The sequence below is a fragment of the Meles meles genome, chromosome 9 (genome assembly GCF_922984935.1).
Source record: "Meles meles chromosome 9, mMelMel3.1 paternal haplotype, whole genome shotgun sequence".
NCBI lineage: Eukaryota > Metazoa > Chordata > Mammalia > Carnivora > Mustelidae > Meles > Meles meles.
Window position 1 is genome coordinate 66,223,315 of NC_060074.1, and position 27,160 is coordinate 66,250,474.

Sequence of the window (27,160 nt, forward strand, 5' to 3'; positions counted from 1 at the left end):
ACATCTATTTGACTACATTAAGGTTCATTTGTTAATGAGTGTTAAGAGAGAAGGAGGCAGAAATATGACAATTAGGGGGAAAGGTAAGATATATTTTACAAATTATTAAGATATGTGGATTCTTACCTTGCTTTTAATGAAAAATAAATGCACCATAAGATCAAAGTACTCAATCTATACCTCAAGATTTCAGATTTACTAAAGCCATAGGGCTTTCATTTTAAATACCTAGGAGGTCTTTACAACAAGGTGCATTGCTTAACAGGGAGTTTCATAAATTATTTGTTCCTGTTTATTGTTAAGTCATATTCGGTGGTATAGATGTATCACAGTTTGCTGAACCACTCGCCCACTGAAGGGTTTCCAGTTTTTTTTCTGTTACAAATAAAGTGTCTGTAACCTTTATGTACAGTTTTTTATGTAAACATAGGTTTTCACTTCTCTGGGATAAATCCCCAACAATAGAATTTCTGGGTTATAGTATTTGCACATTTAACTCCTTTTTAATGGCCAAACTATTTTCCAGAGTGGCTGCACCATTTTACATTCCCACCAGCAAGGTGTAAGTGATCCGGTTCCTCCACAACCCCACCAGCTCTGGTGTTACTATTATTTTTATTTTACCCATTCTAACAGATTTGTGCTGATACCTCATTTTGATTTTAATTTGCATTCCCTAACCACTAATGTGGCTAAATATCTTCTCATGTGCTCATTTGCTGTCTTTATATCCCTAGTGAAATGCTTGATCATGTGTTTTTACCATATTCAAATTGGAGTTTTCTGAACCATTGAATTTGGAGAGTTCTTCGAATTTTATAGATCCTAGTCCTTTTTTAGATATGTAATTCACAAATATGCTCTCCCAGTCTGTAGCTTTTTTTTTTCATCCTCTTCCCTGGGTCTTCCAGAGCACAAGTTCTCCATTTTGATGAAATTCAATTCACCAATTTTTCTTTTTATGGATTGTTCTTTTAGTGTCAAGTCTAAAAGCTCTTTGTCTGGCCTTAGACACAAAAATGGTCACCTACATATTTTTCTAAAAGTTCACAGTTTATTTTTTACATTTAAGTCCAAAATCCATTTTGAGCTATTTTTTGTATGGGCTCATTTTTTGCCCATGGATGTCCAACTAGTCATGCACCATTTGATAAATAGTTTATATTTTCTCCATTGAATTTCTTTTCTACCTTTGCCAACAACCAATTGGACATGTTTGCATGGGTCTATGTTTGAGTTCTCTGTTCTGTTCTTCTGTTAATACCACACAACCTTGATTGCTGTAGCTATATAACATGTCTTGAAATCAGGTAGATTGTTTCCTCACATTTTATTCTTCTTTTTCAAAGTTGTTTTAGATATTCTAGTTCTTTTGCCTTTTAATATAAATTTTAGAGTTATCTTGTCTATATCTATAAAATATCTTGCTGAGATTTTGATAGGAATTTTATTAAAGCTATATGTCAGCTTGAGGGAATTAACATCTTTATTATATTGAATTTTCCAATTCATGAGCAAGTATGTCTCTCCGTCTATTTAGGCCTTTGATTTCTTTCATCAGCATTTTGCATTTTTCAGCATGTAAGTCCTATACATGTTTTGTTAGATTTGCACCTAAATAAAATTTTTGAGCAATTATAAATGGCATGATGTTTATTTTCTTTTCTTTTGTTTTATTTTATTTTTTGGCACTATATTTTGAATTTTGGTGTCCACGTGTTCATTGTTAGTATGTAGAAATACCACTAATTTTGTTTATTTATTTGGTATTTGGTATTTTATGACTTTGCCAAACTCATTTATTGGTTCTAGGATATTTTTGTATATCCTTTCAGCTTTTCTATGTTGACGATATCATCTCCAAAATGAACAGTTATATTTCTTCCTTTTAGATCTGTATTTTTTTCATTACAAATGTTTTGATTGTAATAAAGAACACATAACATAAAATTTACCAACTTAACCATTTTTAAGTGTACAGTTCAGTAGCATTCAGTATTAAATCAGTATTCCTTTCCTTCCTTATTGTATAAGCTAGAACTTTGAGTAATGTGTTGAATAATAGTAGCAAAAGCCTCTATCCTTGCCTTGTTTCCAGTCTTAGGGAGAAAATATTCAGTCTTCCACTTTTGAGTATAATGTTAGCCATAGGACTTTTTTTTAGATGTCCTTTCTTAAGTTAAAGAAGTTCCTTTCCGTTCCTAGTTTTCTGAGAGTTTTTATTATGGATGGATATTGAAATTTTAAATGCTTTTTCTATGTTGATGGAGAGCATTGTGTAGTTTTTCTATATTAGCCCATTAACATGGTGGATTACATTGACTTTTCCTAATACTGAACAATGTATGCTTCTCTAGAATACACTCTACTTGGTCATGGTGTATTTCATTGATTTTCTATATTTGTTTGTTTTATCTTTATTATTTCTTCTCATACATTTTCAGTGGACTTATTTTGCTCTTTTTCTAGGTTTTTGAGTTGGAAGCTTAGATGTTTAATTTTCAATGTTTCCTCTTTTGTAATGTATGCATTTAGTGATATAAATTTTCCTCTCAGCCCTGTATGAGCTGTGTCCTACAGATTTTCACATTTTCTTTTTCCCTGTCACTCAGTTTAATTTTTAAAACTTTTCCCTTGAGACTTCATCTTTGATCTATGGAGTATTTAGATGTCTATAGTCTGATTCCCAAGTATCTGGGGGGATTTCCATTACCTCTAGTTTTGATTTCTACTTTGATTCCATTGTAGTCAGAGAATGCACTCTATAATTTCAAGTATTTTGCATTTGTTGAGGTTTGTTTCATGGCTCAGGGTATGGTCGGTCTTGGCATATGCCCCATAGGCTCTTGAAAAGAATGTGTATTATGTGGTTGTTGAGTGGAATGTTCTATAGATGTCAATTAGATCCCGTTGGTTGCTGGTGTTGAGTTCTTCTATATCCGTGATAATTTAATGTCTACCTGTTCTACAAATTGGTGAGAGATGGATATTTAAGGGGTTTACTGTAATTTTGATTTGTCTCTTTTTCCTTTCCATTCTATCAGTTGTTGCTTCACATGTTTTGCAATTCTGTTGTTTGGTGAGTACACATTTAAGATTGCTATGTCTTGGGGAGGGGGCTATGGACATTGGGGAGGGTAAGTGCTATCGTGAGTGCTGTGAAGTGTGTAAACCTGGCGATTCACAGACCTGTACCCCTGGGGATAAAAATACATTATATGTTTATTAAAAAAAAAATTGGAAGGGGAGGTGAACCATAAGAGACTATGGACTCTGAAAAACAACCTGAGGGTTTTGAAGGGTCAGGGGTGGGATGTTGGGGGAACAGGTGGTGGGTAATGGGGAGGGCACGTTTTGCATGGAGCACTGGGTGTTGTGCAAAAAGAATGAATACTGTTACGCTGAAAAAATAAAAAAATGGAAAAAAAAAAGATTGCTATGTCTTTATGGCAGATTGACCCATTTATCATTGTACAATTTCTCTCTTTGTCTCTGTAATTTTCTTTGTTCCAAAGTCTATTTTATTTCATATCAGTATAGCCATTTCTTCTTCTTTTGATTAGTGTTTGCATGATAAATCTTTTTCCATTCTTTAGAGAGAGAAAGTGTGAGCAGGAAGAGGGGCAGAGGGAGAGAAAGAAGAATCTCAAGTAGACTCTCAGCTGAACACAGAGCCCAACATGGGGCTCCATCTCATAACCCTGGGATCACGACCTGAGCCAAAACCAAGAGTCAGATGCTTAACTAACTCAGCCACCCAGGCACCCCTCGACTTGCCTCTATTTTTTAGTTAAAGTGATTTCCTCATAAATAGCATGTAGTTGGGTTATTTTAAAATCCATTCTGCCAATCCCTGTCTTATTTAGTAGATTTAAATCACTTAAATTTGGGGTGCCTGGGTGGCTCAGAGGGTTAAGACTCTGCCTTTGGCTCAGGTCATAATCTCAGGGTCCTGGGCTCAAGCCCCACATTGCGCTCTCTGCTCAGCAAGGAGCCTGCTTCCCCCTCTCTCTCTGCCTGCCTCTCTGCCTACTTGTGATCTCTCTCTCTGTCAAATACATAAATAAAATCTTTTTAAAAAATAAAATAAATCACAAATTTAATATAATTATTGATATGTTAGGGCTCAAATGTAACATTTTTTTTCTTTTCTGTTTGTTCTCTCTGTTTTATATTTTTCTGTTTTCTTCCCCCTGCTTTCTTATGTGCTACTCAAACTTTTTTTTAAAATTTTAATTTAATTTTATTTAATTTTCTTATTTTATTTTAAGTAGGCTCCACACCTAGCATGGAGCTCTATGTTGGGCTTGAACTCACAACCCTGAGATCAAGACATGAGCTGAGATCAAGAGTCAAATGCTTAACAGACTGCTCCAGCCAGGTGCCCCTCAAACATTTTTTAGAATTCAGTTTTAATTTATCTGTAGTGGTTTTGACTGTATCTCTTTGAATAGCTTTTTTAGTGGTTGCTCTAGGAATTCCATTATAGATATATCACTTATTATAGTCAGCTAGTGTTGTCATTTTACCAGTTTGCGCAGGGTATAAAAACACTGCCTCCCTTTATATACATTTATTCTCCCCTGTTAATGATTTAATTGTCTTTAATATTTCCAAATCACACTCACCTCAGATAGTATTACAATAGAACTATATCAGACAATGTTAGCATTTTTGCTTCCACCCTCAAACATAATTTAGAAAACTCAGGAAAAGAAGGGAAGTTTTGCTTACCATGTTCTTCCTACTTAATATCCAAGGTTTCTTTTATTGTTTCCTTTCTGTTCAAAGAACTTCCTTTAGCCATTCTTTTAAGTAAGTCAGCTGACAATAAATTCTCTTCATTTCCCTCATCTGAAAATGTCTTGATTTTCTCTTCCATGGGGGTGGTGATGAATGTCCTGACTCTCTGATCCTACCCAAGCAGGTAGGGGAGAGGTTTTTCATTACAATGGGGATGGTTCAGGCCTCCACATATTCTTCACTGACACCACAGGAGTTGGGTAGGGGAGAGACAGGGCAGTGGCTCATTGATACCTGGCAAAGATGAAAGTCTAGGTCCCCAATTCAATGTTGCTGCCATGGATAAGAGTAAGGTTATGTGTGTTTTGTTTTGTTCTGTGGTGTTGGCTTGAGTAGAACAGTAACTGCCTGAAATTCTTTTGCCAGGCTGCCTCTTTATGGTCTATTGTCTAGAGAGAGCAGAATTTTATTGAGTCCTTTGTGGTCTGTACATAATTGTATTTCTAGGTTACAGCTTCCCAACACCCAATCTAGTATATATGAAGCCTAAAGAAAATCCATGAAATACACAACCATGTCATTATTTGGGTCCTGAGATCTCTAACCTTCTCCTACCCACTTTTTTAGACTCTTAGGTAGATTGGTTTTACATGTAATGGATTAAATAATCCAATCAAAAGGCAGAGATTGTGAGACTGGATAAATTATAAAAAATTGAAATACAAGCTCCAACTGTAGGCTGTCTGAAGGAGACATATTTAAATTCAAAGATATGAGCAAGTTGAAAGTAGTATGGAAAAAAGATATGTCATGGTAAAAAGCAAGACACAAAAATGTGTCTTGGTAAAAACAAACCAAGAGTGGCTATACTAATATAAGACAAACTTTAAAAAATTGTTACTAGAAATAAAAACCATTTTGTAATTATAAAGGGTCAATCTATAGAAAGATTATAGATAATTTAAATATATATGCATCTAAAAACGGAGCCCCCAAATACATGAAGCAAAGGGTGACAGATTCAAGGGTAGAAATAATTCATTGATAATAGTCAGAGATTACAACTCTATATTTTCAGTATTGGATAGAACAACTAGGAATAGAAGACTTGAGTAACACCAAAAACCAATTAGTGCTGACAGACATCTTTTGAACATTCCATTCAATAACAGCATAATACATATTCCCCACAAGTGCACATGGAACACTCTCCAGGATAGACACATGCTAGGCTGTGCTAATTCATGCTATGATATGATGAACCTTGAAAACATTATGTTCAGTTGAAGAAGCCAATCACAAAGGACCCCATATTGTGGGATTCCATTTGTATGAAATGGCCAGAATAGGTAAATCTACAGAGCCAGAAGGTAGATTTGTGGTTGTCTAGGACTGAGGGGGGGAATGAGGGAATCAGAGAATGATAGTTAAGGGATATGGGGTTTCTTTTTGTAGTAATAAAAATGTTCTAAAATTGATTATAGTGGTGGAGGCACAACTCTGCAAAAGACTAAAAACCATCGAGTTGTACACTTTAAGTTGGTAAATTTCATGGCATGTAAATTATGTCTTAATAAAACTATTTTAAAAAGTGTATGGTTTTACAGTGTCTAACTTCAGTATAGTGCTTGAATGCATACACTATCTGTACATTGCTAAGAAAGCAGACTGAAATCCAAGAGAAAATACAGGCTGATTTCTACTTTAATGCATTCACATGTGGGGGAAATGAGGAATCGGACTTCTCAATGGCTGCAGAGAATGGCAGAAAGTATGGTATGTTACTTCCACAATTAAGTCACAAGGCTTTGTGGCTTCCATTTGAATTTTTACACTTCAGTTGGTTAAAAGAAAGTAGAGGGGCGCCTGGGTGGCTCAGTGGGTTAAAGCCTCTGCCTTTGGCTCAGGTCATGATCCCAGGGTCCTGGGATCGAGCCCCACATCGGGCTCTCTGCTCGCTGGGGAGTCTGCTTCCTCCTCTCTCTCTGCCTGCCTCTCTGCCTACTTGTGATCTCTGTCTGTCAAATAAATAAAATCTTTAAAAAAAAAAAGAAAGTAGAAAGAAGCTGCACTGTGGTATTTGGACTCTTTGAACTTCCCTTTCAGTCATTTTTCATTCTTTTGTCTTACTATTTGATTATTCTGAACAAATAAATTCTGATAAACTAATCAGGAGGCCTGATGTTCTATCATACTTTTCAGCATTATGCACTGAGAATCATTTGGAAGGCTTGCCTAAAAATTCCATCCAATGGATTATAACTGATATGTGGAAAACAACCAGTGAAATGAAAGAGCAAAACCAGTTCCTACTATTACACATGCCTGCTAATGTTGATAAAATCATGGAGTAGCCTTGCCCAAGACTAATATACTTATTATAATAGGTGGAGAAATTACACTTTTAATGATATACTTTTTCCAAAGAAAAAGGTGCAAAACAGCTGAGTAATTCTGAAGGCATGTAAACTACTTACAGGTAGGAAAATGTCCAGTCCCTTCTCTTCTGTTCCACCCAAGTCCATTTTCACAGTGATCTTAACTACATAAAAGCTAAACAAATATTTACCCAGAAGTAAAGCAGGAGTCATGTCAGGGACCATAATAATTCACAATTAAAGTATTTAACTCATCAAAGGAGATCCTCATAAAGAAAAAACCTGAGAAAGACAAGGTTTACACAATTCCAGAAATTCATATGAAATTTTTTAAAAAGGACAAATATCCATTTACATGTTCTGTATCCTATAAATTCAGCCAAAGCCAATGAGCTTCTGAAAGCCCCCATTTGCTTTGCACTATTTGCTCACTTTCAAGTATATGACCTAGTAAGAATAACTAAAGTGTGAGTGATGGGTAGCCACGGAAAATTCCTTTCTACTGGATGTTAGTGATATAGATGTTAATGGTAGATTCACTCTTTAAATTATCTAATAAATATTTATGGACACTTGTTATCAGGGACATGTCTCAAATTTTAGCCTAACATTTATTACCAAATTTTAGGGCATAACATCCTATACTTTCAGGAATTTTCCCTCGAAAATTTACCTTCATAAATGTTATTAATAGATTTGGGTCAATTTACATCATACATAAGTCTGAATGCACTTTTTTCAAAGGGGGAGGTAATTAACCTTACATTTTTGTAGTCGAACTACTCTGTAAAAAGCAATTCATTTTTGTCTTCCAACATAAAAGACTTAAAATTAAAAGACTGTCATTGACAACAGTAACTATTTTATACAAACTGTCCTGAATCTTACTTCCATATTTAGAAAAGAAACATTTATATTTAGACATTAGGAAATTTGTTTCTAATGAGTAAGCTTATTATTTTTAAAAACATAATTCTACACATTGTATATTTTCTTGTATTTTTCTGTCAAGTACTAACCAGCTGTAACCACATATTTATTTGAATGGTCTCTGATTTAATGATGATTTTACTGACTAGATCTAAACACCATGAAGAAAAGGACCATGACTCAAAATAACCACTATATCCTTGAGGTTTACACAATTTCCTGGTATGAAGTTGGTGTTCAAAAATTTTAGTTGAATGAGTAAATGAATGAAAGACCCTAACAGTAGATAATATTATGGAACAGTATCAGTGGTTTAATAGGATTTGCTCATAATCTAAATGAAATATGTGGAAATATTTTTTAAATGAAGGTGAAAAATATAAATTTGCCTAGGGGAGCTATTCCAAGTGTCTTTCTAGTCAGGATGTGCCGGGCCCTTGGCTCTTGAACCTGAGCGTGTGGGTTCATACATGCCAATGAGCTTGTTCTGGCCCTGAGGCAGTGTGAGGCAGGCTGCAAAGTTCATTCTATGACAATGAGTCAACACCATGAAACACTATAGACTCACTGTTGGGCTTATCACAAAATGAATAGTAGCACAGTGGGTTCTGGCTAATACTGCATGGCCCCCCTTCTGTTTATAGCGCCACACCACTCTTCCGCAGAGACTCAACTACTGAGACCAAGCAGCCCCTACTCCAAGTGCTGTAGCACACTAATGAGTTTCCCATTATAGAAAGAAGACTGAAGATCATGTGGGCCATTTGCCATAGCCACAGAAGCTAAGAAACAGAAAGCAGTTAAGGAACTAAAAGAAGTCTTGCATATAAGACATAAGACATGACAAAGACTCAAGTAAAATTCAAGGCTTACCTTCCTACTGTACTGGTAGTGTTCATCCTCAAGCCTATAGTCTACAAAGTGCTTAAATTTGGGCGACCCATTTAATGGGTAATTTCTAATTCTGTTTTTTTGTTAGGATTAAAACCTTGGGGTGCCTGTGTGACTCAGTGGGTCAGCTCGGGTCATGATCTCGGGGTCCTGGGATCGAGTCCCACATCGGGCTCTCTGCTCAGCAGGGAGACTGTTTCCCCCTCTCTCTCTGCCTGCCTCTCTGCCTACTTGTGATCTACCTCTCTGTGTCAAATAAATAGATAAAATCTTTTAAAAATATAAATAAGTAAATAAAAATTAAAAATATAAAAACCTGGTTAAATAGGAAGAACCTCAGGGCAGAGTCATTTTCAGAAATATGGGTTAAATTTTGTTTCTGTTTGCTCTCTGTTAGATATCACTCCAGTTCAGCTAATAAAATTCCATTTACACATTTTGAATTACAATTTAATATATGAGCAAAAAAAAGGAGAAAAAAATAGCAGCCTACCCACACCGCGTTCCATTGGTCACATTCTGGTTAAGGGAGCTGTTGATCCATATTATAGTGTTGTTTACACATGCTCTGCCAGGGATCTTGAGTTCTTGTAATTCAGTGTCGTAGTCAATAAAAACATCTGTCATTGTGCCAAAAATGAGCAGCACGCCTGGATGGGATAGTCCATGGAGAAATGCACATAAACTTCCCACAAACATCAGCCAAATGTCAGTCGTTGAAGAAAATCGAAACTTGAAAAACAAAGGATTCAGAGATCATCTATGGGTGAAAAGCAGGAAAAGTAGGAGGACTATTTAATTTTAGTTACTAGATTCTGATAAATACCATTTAGCACCAAATTTTATGGGAATCGTCTTAATTGAACAGTAGAGTTTTCACTAATTATATAAAAATAAGTGGTATATTGGGGCACCTGGGTGGCCCAGTCGGTTAAGCGTCTGCCTTCAGCTCAGGTCATGATCCCAGAGTCCTGGGGTCAAACCCCGCATCAGTCTCTCTGCTCAGTGGGGAATCTGTTTCTCCCTCTGCCTATCCCTCTGTGATTTCTCTCACTTTCACTCTCTCAAATAAATAAATAAAATCTTAAGAAGATATAAGTGGTATATTAATTATCTAAAACACTGGACTCTTACATTGTTATTTCTTTCCTAGTCTCTGAATTCATTCTCTTTACCTCAAGAACTGATTTTGTTTCTTAGCTGTTGATTCACAACTTCAGTGGGAAGTGGTCACGGCATTGATGCCATTGCCATGTAGAAATACTGTGTGAAGGATTCAGCAATAGCATAAATTGTATCCCAGAACTGATACTGACAAACAAGAGTGCCTATTAGTGTCTAGAAATGCCTCAGCATTGTGAAAATTAGGGGAAAATACCACACTATGGAATTTCCAAGTTCCAAATTATCCATAAGGATAAATATATGTCATATGATTACTGTGATGATTTTCTTTACTAAAATAATTATGGACTTAGTGATTATTTTCCAGGACACTTTTCTGATCTACCAGAGAGGATTATGTGTTTAATATTACCAGATAGGATTTATTTATTTATTTATTTATTTATTTATTTATTTATTTATAATGGGGGAGGGGAGAGAGAGAGAGAATGAGGTGGGACATAGGGAGAGAGAGAATCTTAAGCAGACTCCACACCCAGCGTGGAGCCCAACACGGGGCTTGATCTCACAAACCTGAGATCACAACCTGAGCTGAAATCAAGATCTGGATGCTTAACTGACTGAGACACCCAGGCACCCAGGATTTAAGTTTAATTACCAATATATTTCTAACTGCCATTTAGGATGTTATTACATAGACAAAGTTTGTGACTGAAAAAGTGAACATTGTTCTTAAAAACCTGCCAGTGACTTAAGATTTAACACTCCCTCCATGATCTGAACAATTTGTGGTTGCAAAATTTATGTCAAAAATCATCACACACACAAAAAAATCAGCACAGTTTTATTACCAATTGAAAGAAGCCAACTTGACTGCTGTCACCTTTCCTCTCATCTTGTAACCTGAGGAAAAACACATAATGGATTTATAGACCATTCTTTCCAAAACAAAGAGAAATTCTCCCTAGATAATGATTTTATGAGTCATCCTTTAGTAAGAAATAAAGTCCCCATTGACTGAGAAATTCTGCCAAACCTGGCATCTTGAAAACAAGCTCTTATTTTTCAGATTTACCTTTTTCAGAGATTTCAGTATAGCTATATCTCATGTTTAGCAGAGAGTCAGGACAGTTTTTCTGAGAGGTATTGAAAGGAAATAAAAGGTGCTCTGTATTCCCGGTTATACTAACATGAAACTATTGGACCTCAACCTTGACCCTCAACCCGTTTCTGTTTATAGTCCCTTGTAATGTAAGTTCAGGTGGTTGGATTAGCTGATTTAAAGCTTCCTTCCAGCACTTAAAAATTTAACAACTACATTAAACAGTGTTGATATGATGGAAACGTTTTAAAGAACTCTCATACTCCCCATAATATTGTATTTCCTCACTATTTCTTACTCATTTCATTTCTCATAAAGTTGTGTGTAACCATGTAACCCATCTTTGACCTTCTCAACTCCAGGGATCTCTACTTCACCTGAGTCATCCTTTCATGGATACACCCTGGACCTTTCTTTCACCAGAAACTACTCTGCTCCAATGGCATTCTGGGACTGTCTATGCATCCTGTTTTGTCACTTCCTTCCTCCTTCTCCACCTATTTGTCATCTCAGTTGAGACCTACAGTCCCTTAAACCCTCCTTAATTTATAATTTGTAAAACCCCATCAAGATTCCCCGTGTGTCCCAGATCCCACATCAGCCATTTGAACTACATTCTTACCATCAACCTTAATCCTTTTCCCCACCTCCATCTTTGGAAACTCCATCTCTACATCCATGCATCTGTTTGCCCCCCTTCTCCCGAAGCCAGGCTGTGGGGCCTGCTGGAGACACATGTGAACTGATGCCAACACATGCCACTCCTGGCAGTCAGCTGCCCTAAACTTCCCCTCCAGCTCAGAGTTGAAGCCCAAGTCCTTGCTGAGATGCCCAAGGCCCTCCACGGTCTGGACATTTGGCTTTCTGACCTTGTCTCCTCCTACTGCACTCTAATTCTCAGCACCCAAGCCTCTTGGCCTCTTTGCTGACTTTGTTCATGTCAAATTTGTTCTCACTTTTGACCATTTGCACTTGTTATTTCTTCTCACCAGAATGTTCTTTCTTCAGATACCGGCATGGCCAAACCCCTCATCTCCTTCAGATTTTCCTTCTTAAGTCACCTTCTCAATGAGACCTTCCCTGGCCAAAACCTTTAGAAATTTCAACTTTCTCCCCACATCATTCCATACCTCCATTCCATGTTTGCTTTTTTTTTCTTAGAAAAAAAAGTGATAGATTATTACTAGCTACCATGCTATATATACTCTTCAAGAACAGATATTTTGACCCATTTTGTTCTTTTCTTTATACTAAGCATTTATAATAGTGCCTGATACCTGGTAGGCACTTAATTAATATTTGTGAACTGAATGGATGAAAGAATGAATGAATGATTAGGGTCTCTAGTCATAGCTCAATCTATAGCTCTGTACTTCATCTGTCTACAGATTGTCCCATTTTCCTCCACAGCTTTCTCAAACTTTTACCATGACCTTCTCGTTCTACATTACCTCATGTATCAGAAGATAGATTCATCTCCTCTAAAAATTGAATTCACTTAACCTTCCTATTCATTCTCTCATTGCCATTCATCTACATCCACACCCATTTTCATCTTTTTTCTACCCAGTGAGAAAAGCGTGGTTCTTCTAGGTCCAGGCTGACCCTAGTACTCCTAGTCTAAAACTTATGTCACCACATCCAACACCCCCTCTACTGTGACTTACTTAGAATTTCCTATACCACTTGAATCTTGGCCTTTCCACCACTTCTCTCTAGAAAATTGCCTGATGCTTACCTTCTGTATTCTCAGATTAGACTCTGTCTAGTCCTGCCTTTTTACTAATGTATGAGTAACTGACATTTTTATGTGAGTATTTAAATTCTCAAACTAAAGAGAAATATCTAATAATTAAATTTTAGGGTTCCACTATTTGCCTGTGGGAAGAATTTGAGGTTTAGGGGTCTCCGCTATGCTCATGAAATCATACTTGTTCACCTTTTCCTCCACCCATTTAGGTTAGAAATTCTGTAGTGTTGCTGAATATTCCTAATCCAGAAAGGATATGTCAAAAGATTTTTGAAATCAAATTACAGCAATGTTTTAAAGAGAAAAGGAATACCTATGTCATTTCATGGGAAATACAAGAGGCATGAAAGTACTATCTCTGCTTTGTGCCTTTAAAAGGAATATTAGGGAGTTATTCTAGAACAGATGATATATTGTTGAAATAGTCACTTACCTTGAATTCTTATCATTGTTATCTGTCAGGATAAAAACAATGCACAAAGCAGTTAATAATAATGACACAACAACACAGTCATTAAAAATTTTGCTCTGGAAAAACATTCCCATAAGTTAGCTTTACTCATGGAACACAGAAAAATGACTATTTGCCTTTCTTTCTTCTCTCTTTTTTTTCATTTTCTCTCTCTCCTTCCCTCTCTGTCTCTCATATTACATAAGAAGACACCCTGTCACGTACAGGACTGCTAGCTTAACTACTTATTTTGGATATTTCTACAGGATATGAGGTATTTATATTTCATGAATGTCAACTGGAGACCAACATTTTTAAATGTTTAAATTTTAAAATTTAGTTCTTTGAACTATCAAGTAAAATGAATATTTATTGTTTTGTTCCTTGGAAACATCAGAATTTATCTATTTAAAATTGAGACTACAAATTAATTAGACAATAAGATGATGTTGACACTCACATGCCAGGAGAAACCACCAAATTAAGCTGGATATGATTTTCCCCAGCCTAGGTAGGTGAGAGCAAATAGAGCGTAGGAAGTGAAAGTGGGGGTGCTGGGACATGGGTGTAGGGAAGTAACAGGAAAAGGCATTTCAGGGTGCTAATGTCAACCCCTGCCATGGGACAACACATCCTGAATCCCTGGCATTTTAGTTAATTTAATTGAAGTAAGAGTAAAGAGGCATTGTAGTATAGATAGAGATTAAACATCTTGGCTTTAGAAATCAGAACTGGAGCAGGCTGAGATGAAATCAGGTCCCAGGAGTTCAATTAGTTAGTTATCAAACCATTCCAAACACCTACAAATCCAACAGGAGATCGAAGAGAAGAAGAGCAGCAATTCTAGAAACATAAAGTCAACCACTTTCTGAAAGGTAGGACCTGCAGAGAAGTGAATCTGAAGTGAAGAAAAGATAGGCCATTGAGGGAGGGGCCAGCTCCCCGCAAGTGGCGGAGCACAAAATCAGAACTTTTAAAAGTCTGCTCCACTGAGGGACATCCCTCCAGAAGCTAAGCGGGGGGTGGAGCCTTCATGGGGACAGCGTGGTCTCAGGTCCCATGGGGTCACGGAAGGATCAGGGTGTCTGAGTGTAGCACAGCTCATGGGCAATAGAGCAGGGAAGCTGGCTACAGAGACGGAGCCGAGGAGTGAGCTCTCAGCTCGGGGTTACCTTAAACTGTGATCCATGACATAGTCAAGACACTGCTCTTTGAGCAGGGACCCCACAAGTGGCAGATCCAGGGAAACCTCCACCCCCAACCCCAAGAAGAGCAGAGTGGCAGGAATCAGCTGGGTTTGGAGACTCCAAATGGGGCTGTGTGCCAGAGACAGAAATGTTGAGTCACATGCCGGGTGAGCTCGGAGCGCGGCCAGAGACCAGGGAGATGGGAGTGATTGAGCGCTTTTCTCCCAGAGTGCACTGAGGAGTGTGGCCCTGAGCTCTCGGCCCCCCGCCAGCCAGGGATTGAGAGGCCATCATTTTCATTCCCATCTTCCAGAGCTCTGGGGAAAGGAAAAAGTTCAGGGAACAAAAGCTCCCAAGAGTGAACTGGGTTAGCCTGGCCCCTGGCAAGAGCAGTGCAATTCCGCCTGGGGCAAAGACACTTGAGAATCACTACAACAGGCTGCTCCTCCAGAAGATCAGCAAGAACATACAGCCAAGACCAAACTCATTGATCAAGGAGAATAGCAGAATACCAGAGGAGGGGAAAGCAAAGCATGGAATTCGTGGCTTTTGCTCTATGATTCTTTAGTCTTGCAAAGTTAAATAAATTTTTTTTTAATCTGTTACTCTTTTTTTTTTTTAAGATTTTTATTTATTTGAGAGAGAGCGATCACAAGTAGGCAGAGAGAGAGGAGGAAGCAGGCTCCCTGCTGAGTGGAGAGCCCGATGCGGAGCTCTATCCCAGGGCCCTGGGACCATGACCCGAGCCGAAGGCAGAGGCTTTAACCCACTGAGCCACGCAGGCGCCCCATAAATAAATGTTTTAATTTTTTTTTCTTATTCTAATTTTTTTTAACTTTTACTCCTTCCTCTTTTAACGTATTTTAACTAGTTTATATTAACAATACCTTTTTTAAAAAAGTCTTTTTGAACCTTCATTATTATAATCATATTTTATCCTTCATTGTAACTAACTTTATTTTTGTATACATATAAGGTTTTTTCTTCTAAAAAAATTTGGATATAACTTATTCTAATAGATCAAAATATACCCCAAATCTAGCACAGGACTTTGTTCTAGTCTCCAGCCTAATCAAATTCTCTCCACTTTCTTTTTCTTTCTTTTCCCAACCAACTTATCAACTCCTTTTTTAGAATTTTTTTAAATTTTCATCTTTACAGTCACATTTCATCCCTTCATCATGTTTACCCTGATTTTTTTGTGTGTATATATATATACTTTTTTTTTTCTTCTTCTTCCTTTAAAATTTTGGGAGGTAGTTTCTTCTAAGAGACCAAAATATATCCAAAATCAAGTGGGTGGCTCTGTTCTATTCACTGGTCTAATATATATATTTTTTTTTCAAAAATTTTTAACTTCTTTTTACTGCCTTTCTTCTCCCCACAATTTTGAGTCTCTTCTGATTTGGTTAATGCACATTTTTCTAGGGTCTTTGCCACCCTTTTAGTATTTTATTCTCTTGTTCATATATTCTTATCTGGATAAAATGACAAGGCAGAAAACTCACTAAAAAAAAAAAAAGAACAAGAGGCAGTACCAAAGGCTAGGGACCTAATCAATACAGACATGAGTAATATGTCAGATCTAGAGTTCACTATGATGATTCTCAAGATGCTAGCTGGGCTTGAAAAAGGCATGGAAGATATTAGAGAAACCCTGTCTGGAGAAATAAAAGCCCTTTCTGGAGAAATAAAAGAACTAAAATCTAACCAAGCTGAAATTAAAAAAGCCATTAATGGGGTGCAATAAAAAAAGAGAGGCTCTTACTGATAGGGTAAATGAGGTAGAAGAGAGAATCACTGAGATAGAACCCCAAATGACAGAGAATAATGAAGCTGAACAAAAGAGAGACAAACAACTACTAGACCATGAGGGGAGAATTTGAGAGATAAGTGATACCATAAGATGAAACAATATTAGAATAATTGGGATTCTGGAAGAAGAAGAAAGAAAGAGGAGGGCAGAAGGTATATGGGAGTGAATTATTGTAGAGAATTTCCCTAATATGGCAAAGGGAATAAACATCAAAATCCAGGAGGCACAGAGAACCCTCCTCAAAATCAATAAAAATAGATCCATACCCTATCATCTAAGAGTAAAACTTACAAGTCTTAGTGACAAAGGGAAAATCCTGAAAGCATCCTGGTTGCTGCTTTCAGTGGTAACATACAATGGTAAAAATATTAGACTGGCAGCAGACTTATTCACAGAGACCTGGCAGGCCAGAAAGAACTGGCATGATATTTTCAGAGCACTAAAAGAGAAAAACATGCAGCCAAGAATACCATATATAGCTAGGCTATCATTGAAAATAGAAGAGATAAAAAGTTTCCAGGACAAACAAAAACTAAAAGAATTTGTAAACACCAAACCAGCTCTACAGGAAATATTGAAAGGGGTCTTCTAAGCAAAGAGAGAGCCTAAAAATAGTAGACCAGAAAAGAACAGAGACAATATACACTAGCAGTCACCTTACAGGCAATACAATGGCACTAAATTCATATCTCTCAATAGTTACCCTGAATGTTAATGGGCTAATGCCCCAATCAAAAGACACAGGGTATCAAAATGGATAAAAAAACAAAACCCATCAGTATGTTGCCTACAAGAAATTCATTTTGGACCCAAAGACACCTCCAGATTTAAAGTGAGGGGGTGGAAAACAATTTACCATGCTAATGGGCATCAGAAGAAAGCTGGGGTGGCAATCCTTATATCAGATCAATTAGATTTTAAGCCAAAGACTATAATAAGAGATGAGGAAGGACACTATATCATACTCAAAGGATCTGTCCAAAAGAAGATCTAACAGTTTTAAATATCTATGCCCCTAACATGGGAGCAGCCAACTATATCAACCAATTAATAACAAAATCAAAGAAACACATCAACAATAATACAATAATAGTAGGGGACGTTAACACTCCCCTCACTGAAATGGACAGATCATCCAAGCAAAAGATCAACAAGGAAATAAAGGCCTTAAATGACACACTGGACCAGATGGACATCACAGATATATTCAGAATATTCCACCCCAAAGCAAAAAAATACACATTCTTCTCTAGTGCACATGGAACATTCTCCAGAACAGATCACATCCTAAGTCATAAATCAGGTCTCAACTGGTATCACAAGATTGGGATCATTCCCTGCATATTTTCAGACCAAAATGTTCTGAAGCTAGAACTCAATCACAAGAGGAAATTTGGAAAGAACCCAAATACATGGAGACGAAACAGTATCCTTCTAAAGAATGAATGCATCAACCAGGAAATTAAAGAAGAATTGAAAAAATTCATGGAAACAGATGATAATGAAAACACAACTGTCCCAAATCTGTGGGACACAACAAAGGCAGTCCTGAGAGAAAAATATATAGCGACACAAGGCTTTCTCAAGAAACAAGAAATGTCTCAAATACACAACCTAACCCTACACCTAAAGGAACTGGAGAAAGAACAACAAAGAAAGCTTGAACCCAGCAGGAGAAGAGAAATAATAAAGATCAGAGCAGAAATCAATGAAATAGAAACCAAAAAAACAGTAGAACAAATCAACTAAACGAGGACCTGGTTCTCTGAAAGACTTAAGAAGATTGATAAACCTCTGGCCAGACTTACCAAAAAGAAAAGAGAAAGGACCCAAATAAATGAAATCATGAATGAAAGAGGAGAGATCACAACCAACACTAAAGAAATACAAAAAATTATAAGAACATATTATGAGCAACTATACGCTAGCAAATTTGACAATCTGGAAGAAATTGATGCATTCTTAGAGATGTATGAACTACCAAAACTGAAAAAGTAGGAAAAAGTAGAAAACCTGAATAGACCCATAACCAGTAAGGAGATTGAATCAGGCATCAAAAGTCTCCCAGCAAACAAGACCCCAGGGCCAGACGGCTTCCTAGGGGAATTCTCTGAAACATTTAAAGAATAATTCCTATTCTTCTGAAACTGTTCCAAAAAATAGAAATGGAGGGAAAATTTCCAAACTCATTTTATGAGGCCAGCATTACCTTGATCCCAAAACCAAAGACCCCACCAAAAAAGAGAATTATAGACCAATATCCTTGATGAACATGGATGCAAAAATTCTCACCAAAATACTAGCCAATAGGACCCAACAGTACATTAAAAGGATTATTCACCACAACCAAGTGGGATTTATTCCTGGACTGCAAGGTTGGTTCAACATCTGCAAATCAATCGATGTGATGCAATACATTAATAAAAGAAAGAACAAGAACCATATGATACTCTCAATAGATGCTGAAAAAGCATTTGACAAAGTACAGCATCCTTTCTTGATCAAAACTCTGCAAAGTGTAGGCATAGAGGGTACATACCTCAATATCATCAAAGTCATCTATGAAAAACCCAAAGCGAATATCCTTAACCGAGAAAAACTGAGAGCTTTTCTGCTAAGGTCAGGAACATGGCAGGGATGTCCATTATGACCACTGCTATTCAACATAGTACTAGAAGTCCAAGCCTCAGCAACCAGTCAACAAAAAGAAATTAAAGGCAGAAGGAAGTTGGGGGAAATTGGAAGGGGAGGCGAACCATGAGAGACTATGGACTCTGAGAAACAACCTGGGGGTTTTGAAGGGGCGGGGGTAGGAGGCTGGGGGAACCTGGTGGTGGGTAATAGGGAGGGCACGTGTTGCATGGAGCACTGGGTGTTGTGCAAAAACAATGAATACTGTTACGCTGAAAAAATAAATTAATTAATTTTAAAAAATTTAAAAAAAAAAGAAATGAAAGGCATCCAAATTGGCAAAGAAGAAGTCGAACTATCTCTCTTTACAGATAATATGATAGTTTATGTGGAAAACCCAAAAGACTCCACTCCAAATCTGCTAGAACTTGTACAGGAATTCAGTAAAGTGGCAGGATATAAAATCAATGCACAGAAATCAGTTGCATTTCTATACACCAACAACAAGACAGAAGAAAGAGAAATTAAGGAGTCAATCCCATTTACAATTGCAACCAAAACCATAAGATACCTAGGAATAAACTTAACCAATAAGGAAAAGAATCTGTACTCAGAAAACTTTAAAGTACTCATGAAAGAAATTGAGGAAGACACAAAGAAATGGAAAAACATCTCATGCTCATGGATTGGAAGAACAAATATTGTGAAAATGTCTATGCTACCTAAAGCAATCTACACATTTAATGCAGCCCTTATCAAAATACCATCCGTTTTTTCAAAGAAATGGAACAAATAATCCTAAAATTTATATGGAACCAGAAAAGACCTCAAATAGCCAGAGGAATGTTGAAAAAGAAAACCAAAGTTGGTGGCATCACAATTCCAGACTTCAAGCTCTATTACAAAGCTGTCATCATCTAGACAGTATGGTATTGGAACAAAAACAGACACATAGATCAATGGAACAGGATAGAGAGCCCAGAAATAGACCCTCAACTCTGTGGTCAACTAATCTTCGACAAAGCAGGACAGAATGTCCAATGGAAAAAAAAGAAATCTCTTCAAAAAATGGTGTTGGGAAAATTGGACAGCCACATGGAAAAAAATGAATCTGGACCATTTCCTTACACCACACACAAAAACAGACTCAAAATGGATGAAGGACCTCAATGTGAGAAAGGAATCCATCAAAATCCTTGAGGAGAACACAGGCAGCAACCTCTTTGACCTCAGCCACAGCAACTTCTTCCTAAGAACATCGCCGAAGGCAAGGAAAGCAAGGGCAAAAATGAACTATTGGGACTTCATCAAGATCAAAAGCTTTTGCACAGCAAAGGAAACAGTCAACAAAACCAAAGACAACTGACAGAATGGGAGAAGATATTTGCAAAGGACATATAGATAAAGGGCTAGTATCCAAAGTCTATAAAAAGTTATCAAACTCAACACCCAAAGAACGAATAATCCAATCAAGAAATGGGCAGAGGACATGAACAGACATTTCTGCAAAGAAGACATCCAGATGGCCAACAGACACATGAAAAAGTGCTCCACATCACTCGGCATCAGGAAAATACAAGTCAAAACCACAATGAGATACCATCTCACACCAGTCAGAATGGCTAAAATTAACAAGTCAGGAAATGACAGATGCTGGCGAGGATGAGGAGAAAGGGGAACCCTCCTACACTGTTGGTGGGAATGCAAGCTGGTGCAATCACTCTGGAAAAGAGCATGGAGATTCCTCAAAAAGTTGAAAATAAAGCTACCCTATGACCTAGCAATCGCACTACTGGGTATTTACCCTAAAGATACAAATGTAGTGATCCGAAGGGGCATATGCACCCAAATGTTTATAGCAGCAATGTCCACAATAGCCAAACTATGGAAAGAACCTAGATGTCCATCAACAGATGAATGGATAAAGAAGATGTGGTATATATATATATACAATGGAATACTATGCAGCCATCAAAAGAAATGAAAACTTGCCTTTTGCAACAACATGGATGGAACTAGAAGGTGTTATGCTGACTGAAATAAGTCAATCAGAGAAAGACAATTATCATATAATCTCCCTGATATGAAGAATTAGATAGACGATGTGGGGGGACTTGGGGGGTAGGGAAGGAAAAAATGAAACAAGATGGGATCTGGAGGGAGACAAAACTTAACAGACTCTTAATCTCACAAAACAAACTGAGGGTTGCTGAGGGGAGGGGGGAAGGGAGAGGGTGGTTGGGTTATGGACATTGGGGAGGGTATGTGCTATGGTGAGTGCTGTGAAATGTGTAAACCTGGCGATTCAAAGACCTGTATCCCAGGAGCTAATAATACATTATATATTAATAAAAAAATTAAAAATTAAAAAAATAAAGAAATCAGAACTGGATTGGGATGATGGCTCCATAATCACTGGTCATGAAATCTTTATCAAAGTTTAAACAATTTATTCAAGTCTCATTTTCTTCCACTGTAAGTCGTAAAATCATAGAATTTGTTTAAAAAACTAATAATTGTGGGGTACCTGGGTCGCTCAAAAGGTTAAGTGTCCGGTCAGTTCAAGTCATGATCTCAGGGTCCTGAGATGGAGCCCCCTCAGTTAGGCTCCCCTCAGCACTCAGTGGAGTCTGCTTCCCCTGTGATTTCCCTCTGCCTCTCCCTCTACCCCTCCCCCTGTTTGGGCACTCTCTCTCTCTCCCTCAAATAAGTAAATAAATATTTTTTAAAATAACAATAATAATAATTGCTTGGAATCACCTGTGCTCACTAGATGTTAGGTATTAATGCTATGGGCCCTCTTTCCCATTATCTCATTCTGGCCAGCATAGTCTTGGTTGTTTCTCACTAAATAATTACTACTGTAATCAATTTTAACAATAGATGGATAAAGGCAATAATAATAACCAGTGCTGGATTTTGTAGATGAGATAGTTTCATTCACCTACACTTTGTGCAGTTTTTTTCCCCCAGGTTCTTAATTTATTGTATGGGTTGAGTATTACATGATGCGTTGACATGAGCTTCCCTAGGCATGGGAAATTTGCAGAGGAGGTACAGTTTAAAATCCATTTATGCTGCTTTCACAGCTGGTGCTTTTGAAAAATGTTTTGATATCAGTGAAATGGAATTGGGCATCAATTTCTGGACCTGCCATGATTTCAGTCTTGCAAAACGTACCAATTCCACTGGTTGTGTCCTTCAGTGTATGCAGCCACCCCACATTCTCCCACACTTTATATGTTTTTACCCAGCATTTTCAAACATTCCATTACATGGATTCTGGAGAGAACCACCCATTAGTCAGTAAGAAATACATCCAGTAATGTTCTTCATATTATTGTTGGTCTTCTCTGCCCCTTGGAAGTTCACCAGCTTGCCCACTTTTGCTCTAACCTCTTTTTGTTTAAGAGGCAGTAAAAGAAAAAGACCACTTACAGAATCTGTCTGACTCAAAACCATAATTGTCCTCTCCAAATTTCTTCACACTGCGAAGAATTACTGAGTCAGACATTGCAATCTGCAACCAATGGCCCTATAAAATAAAATAAGCATTGCAATTATTTCTTTTCTCTTCTTTAAACAAAGTAGTCAAATGAAAAAACAGTTGGTACAATCACTAACAATTTCAATTTTCACTAAAAAGCAGATTTTTTTAGTTGGTCAATAGCTCCATGAAAGACTCTAATTATTAGGAAAGATAAAGTCAAACCATTGATTATGGCTTTCTCTAGTTGATGAATGGATGGTTATTTTTTACTTCTTTGTCCTTTCTGATTATCTGTCCTTCCATCCTTTCTTTTTCTTTCTTTCTTTCTTTTCTTCCTTCCTTCCTTCCTTTCTTCCTTTCTTCCTTCCTTCTTTCCCTCCTTCCATAAGTAAAAATAAAAACCACTAGAGCTGCACAAGCAACTGGTGACATTATTGGATCAATGTCTGGAAGGACAACACCTATCACTGGTGGGTAGCCTGCAGTGCTCCTTTGTAAATACAGCTCCTATATCGAGAATATGGTGAGTCCAGGGAAGAGCTACCTACTCACTTTAGAAAACAAGTATAACCTTGACATCAAAACAAACAAGAATGCTATAAGAAAAAATAGAATTATAATGACTTTTTGAAAATAGATCCAAAATTTCTGTATACATTAGGTATAATTCAGCAGTTCATGAACAAAATATAATGAGCAATGTTGGTCCCAGGAATGCAGTCATCATTTAATGAAAAACTTTGATCATTTTGATAGATGCAGAAAAGGTATCGATAAAAATCAATATCCATTACTGATTTCTAAAACCTCATAAAATTAGAGAAATCATTATCTGGCACTCTGATGAATAGGTTTTGGGTAACGATCAGCAATGAATACTAAAACCATTAACTGAAATACTGGCAAAGATTCAATATCTAATAGTACAAAGTACTGCAAAGATGTAGAGGAAAAACTTTATATTAAGTCATTCTATCTCCTTAAGTTCCTCTTGGCTCTCACCATTTCTCACACTTTCCTTATTTTTGATGACCTTGACAGTTTTGAGGAGTGCAGTTATTTTGTAGAATGTCCCCTAAAATGGAACTTACCTGATACTTTTCTCTGGATTTTTCTCAGGATTAGACAGGGACTGTGTATTTTAGGAAGGAAAACCACAGAGATAAAGTACCCTTCTCATTACATTTTATCAAGCATCATTATCAACATAATAGTGCCAATCAACATGATTTATGAAAAATAAATTTTACAAAATAAACTCATTATTCAGAAGCAGAGTGAGAAACATTATTTCATTAAGCAATTTAGGAAGTCAGTAAAATAAAAAAAAGCACATGAGCTAGATTCAAAATTCTTATTCAACAACAAATTTTTTTCACTATAGCAGTATTACATTCAGAGAATGCAACATTCATGGGTTATATCATTTTTGAAATTTTAACCAAAAATTTGTTTTTCAAAGGGAAAAGAAATACTTCCATAATGAGAAAATAAAACTTTAACAATAGTTGTAATATTACATCTCCTAATTTTTAGATAAGATTTTTTTTTAAATTCAGTATTCAATGTTTTGTTTTGTTTTTTTCCTGGCTTGGTTCTTCATTTAAAATGCTTCTTTCTGGGACACCTGGGAGGCTCAGTGGGTTAAAGCCTCTGCCTTCAGCTCAGGTCCTGGTCCCAGGGTCCTGGGATTGAGCCCCACATCGGGCTCTCTGCTCAGCGGGGAGCCTGCTTCCTCCTCTCTCTCCACCTGCCTCTCTGCCTACTTGTGATCTCTCTCTGTGTCAAATAAATAAATAAAATCTTTTTAAAAAATGTTTCTTTCCATTGGTGTGTAAATATTTGGCAGCCCTTAGAAACCAGTTGTGTAGTGTCTTGTCCATGAACTTCAGAGTTTCACAGATCCTGTGACTTCACTCCATGTTGTTGTATGTTTTTTAACCTCTCTCCAGGCCCTGAATTCTCCATCGTTCAAGTCAATGATGGTGATAAAATCTGCCCTGGAGGACTAGTGTGAAAATGACATGAAACTGTGTTTTCACATCAGCTGACACAAAAGGAGAAGATGGCTAACACTCCTTTTGGCCTTCAAGCCCAGAAACTCTCTCCCTACCCCTCCCACTGGGGTCACTTGCAGTAATCCACTCTCTTTTAAGGAGGAGGATGATGATCAAGCAACCTACTCTCTTCATTTTCCCTCTCTGTGCCCTCAGCAATTCTGTACAGTTGTTTTCACACTGGATTTGCTTACATTTCACTTCTTTCTGAATGCAATGATTGTTGGGATCTCTATTCTACTATTTAAGAGTAATATTCTCAAACACCAAAATTCAGGCATAGCATGGATTTCCACCCTTGTGGTACTGACAGTGCCCTTCAGCCAAAGACCACAGGGAACACAACTGTAGTGGAACAATCTGGATTTATTACTCAATTGCAGTAGGGGAGAACACCCAGTGGGGACCATGGGGGTCTCAGTTAGAGGGTGTTAGGAAGAAACTATTGCAGAACGTGGGCTTCAGTTGTGTGTTTTGCGAGAGAATCCAAGAGAGCTGGGGTTTGCTCCAGATTGGATGCTGTCAGAAAGCCAGAGCAATTTCATGATTGCATGCAGAAATAGTCATTCATAGCAAGAGAAAGGGGTGTTTGATATTTTTGAAGGCTGCACAATGACCTTGTTTTTGCCTGTGTTTGGGCAAAATTATGGACTCGCCTTTGTTTCATTGTTTTCCTGGTTTCAAAGCGAGTTTGTCTGAGGTTGATGGGATGGTTAATTTTATGTATCAATTTGAGTAAACTAAGGGATGCCCAGATAGCTGGTAAAGCATTATTTCTGGGTCTGTGATGGTATTTCCAGAAGAGATTAGCATCTGAATCTGTAGAAGACTGCCCTGACCAGTGCAGATGGGCATTATTCATTCAGTCCTTTGAAGGCCTGAATGGAGCAAAGAGGCAGAGAAACTAAATAGACATTTTTTCTAAAGAAGACATCCAAATGGCCAACAGGTACATGAAAAGATGCTCAACATCACTAATCATCAGGAAAATGCATATCCAAACCATAATGACATATCACCTCACATCTGTTAGAAGGGCTATCATTAAAAAGACACGAAATAACCAGTACTGATAACCGTTTGGAGAGAAGGGAACCCTCGTGCCCTGTTGATGGGAATATAAACTGGTTTAGCCACTATGGAAACCAGTGTGCTGGGGCGCCTGGGTGGCTCAGTGGATTAAGCCACTGCCTTCAGCTCAGGTCATGATCTCAGGGTCCTGGGATCGAGCCCCGCATCGGGCTCTCTGCTCAGCAGGGAGCCTGCTTCCTCCTCTCTCTGTGCCTGCCTCTCTGCCTACTTGTGATCTCTCTCTCTCTGTCAAATAAATAAATAAAATCTTTCAAAAAAAAAAAAGAAAGAAAGAAACCAGTGTGCAGGGTCCTTAAGAAATAAAATACAAGGGTGCCTGGGTGGCTCAGCCAGTTAAGTGCTGGCTCAGGTCATGATCTCAGGATCCTGGGATTGAGTCCACATCAGGACTCCACACATGAGTCCCTGCTCAGCGGGGAGTCGGCTTCTCCTCTCTTTCTCCTCTGCCCCTGTTTGTTCATTCTCTCTCTCTTTCCTTCTCTTTCTCTCTCAAATAAATAAATAAAATCTTTTTTAAAAAAAGAAATAAAAATACAGTTATAATATGATCCAGCAATTGCACTTCTGAGTATATACTCAAAGGAAATTAAAACAGGATTTTGAAGAAATACCTGTACTCCTGTGTTTATTGCAGCATTATTCACGATAGCCAAGATAGAGAAACAATGTAAGTGCCCATCAATGGATGAATGGATAAAAAAGATGTGGCATAGTGTGCCTGGGTGGCTCAGTTGACTGAGTGACTGCCTTTATTCAGCTCAGGTCATGATCCTGGGGTCCCAGGATGAAGTCCCACATCTGGCTCCCTGCTCAAGGGGAGTCTGCTTCTCTCTCTGACCCTCCCCGCTCTCACTCTCTCTCTCTCTCATTCTTTCTCTCAAATAAATAAAATCTTAAAAAAAAAAAACAAAAAAAAACAAAAAAAAAGATGTGGCATATATATACACACACATATATAGAATATATAAAAACTACATATGTGTATGTGTGTACAAACAATGGAATATTATTCAGCCATAAGAAAGAAGGAAATCCTGCCGCTTGTGACAACATGGATGGACCTTGAGGACATTATTTTTAATGAGATAAGCTGGACAGAGAAAGACAAACATTATATGATGTTGCCTATACGTGGAATCTTTTTGTGTGTGTGTGTGTGCTTTTCTTTTTTTTTTTTTATTTGTTTATTTTCAGCCTAACAGTGCTCATTGTTTTTGCACCACACCCAGTGCTCCATGCAGTACGTGCCCTCCCTATTAGCCACCACCTGGTTCCTCAAACTCCCACCCCTCTGCCCCTTCAAAACCCTCTGGTTGTAAAAAGCTGAACTCAGAGAAACAGTAGAATGGTGGTTACCAGAGGTTGAGGGGTGGAGGGATTGGGGAGACATTGAAGGATACAGACTTGCAACTAGAAGATGAGTAAGTTCTGGAGATCTAATGCACAACAGAGTGATTATAGTCAACAATACCATATTGCATACTTCAAAATTGCTGAGAGGTTGTATCTTAAATGTT

The 27,160-nt window shown here is 37.6% G+C and overlaps 1 protein-coding gene across 3 annotated transcripts in view; it reads right to left on the minus strand.

The window, feature by feature from the left end:
• Positions 1-27,160, minus strand: part of ABCB11 (ATP binding cassette subfamily B member 11) — a 97,646-nt gene that overhangs the window by 65,474 nt on the left and 5,012 nt on the right. For 2 of the 3 annotated variants that reach the window (XM_046019401.1, XM_046019400.1), the window contains 4 exons: positions 22,443-22,539; positions 13,353-13,374; positions 10,919-10,970; positions 9,436-9,674 (listed from right to left, as the gene is read on the minus strand). In XM_046019401.1, the coding sequence (XP_045875357.1) occupies positions 9,436-9,674; positions 10,919-10,970; positions 13,353-13,374; positions 22,443-22,518 (389 nt within the window). In that variant the 5' untranslated portion in view covers positions 22,519-22,539. Of the gene's footprint in view, positions 1-9,435; positions 9,703-10,918; positions 10,971-13,352; positions 13,375-22,442; positions 22,540-27,160 lie in introns of those variants that run through there. The other variant, XM_046019402.1, reaches the window with a different exon arrangement.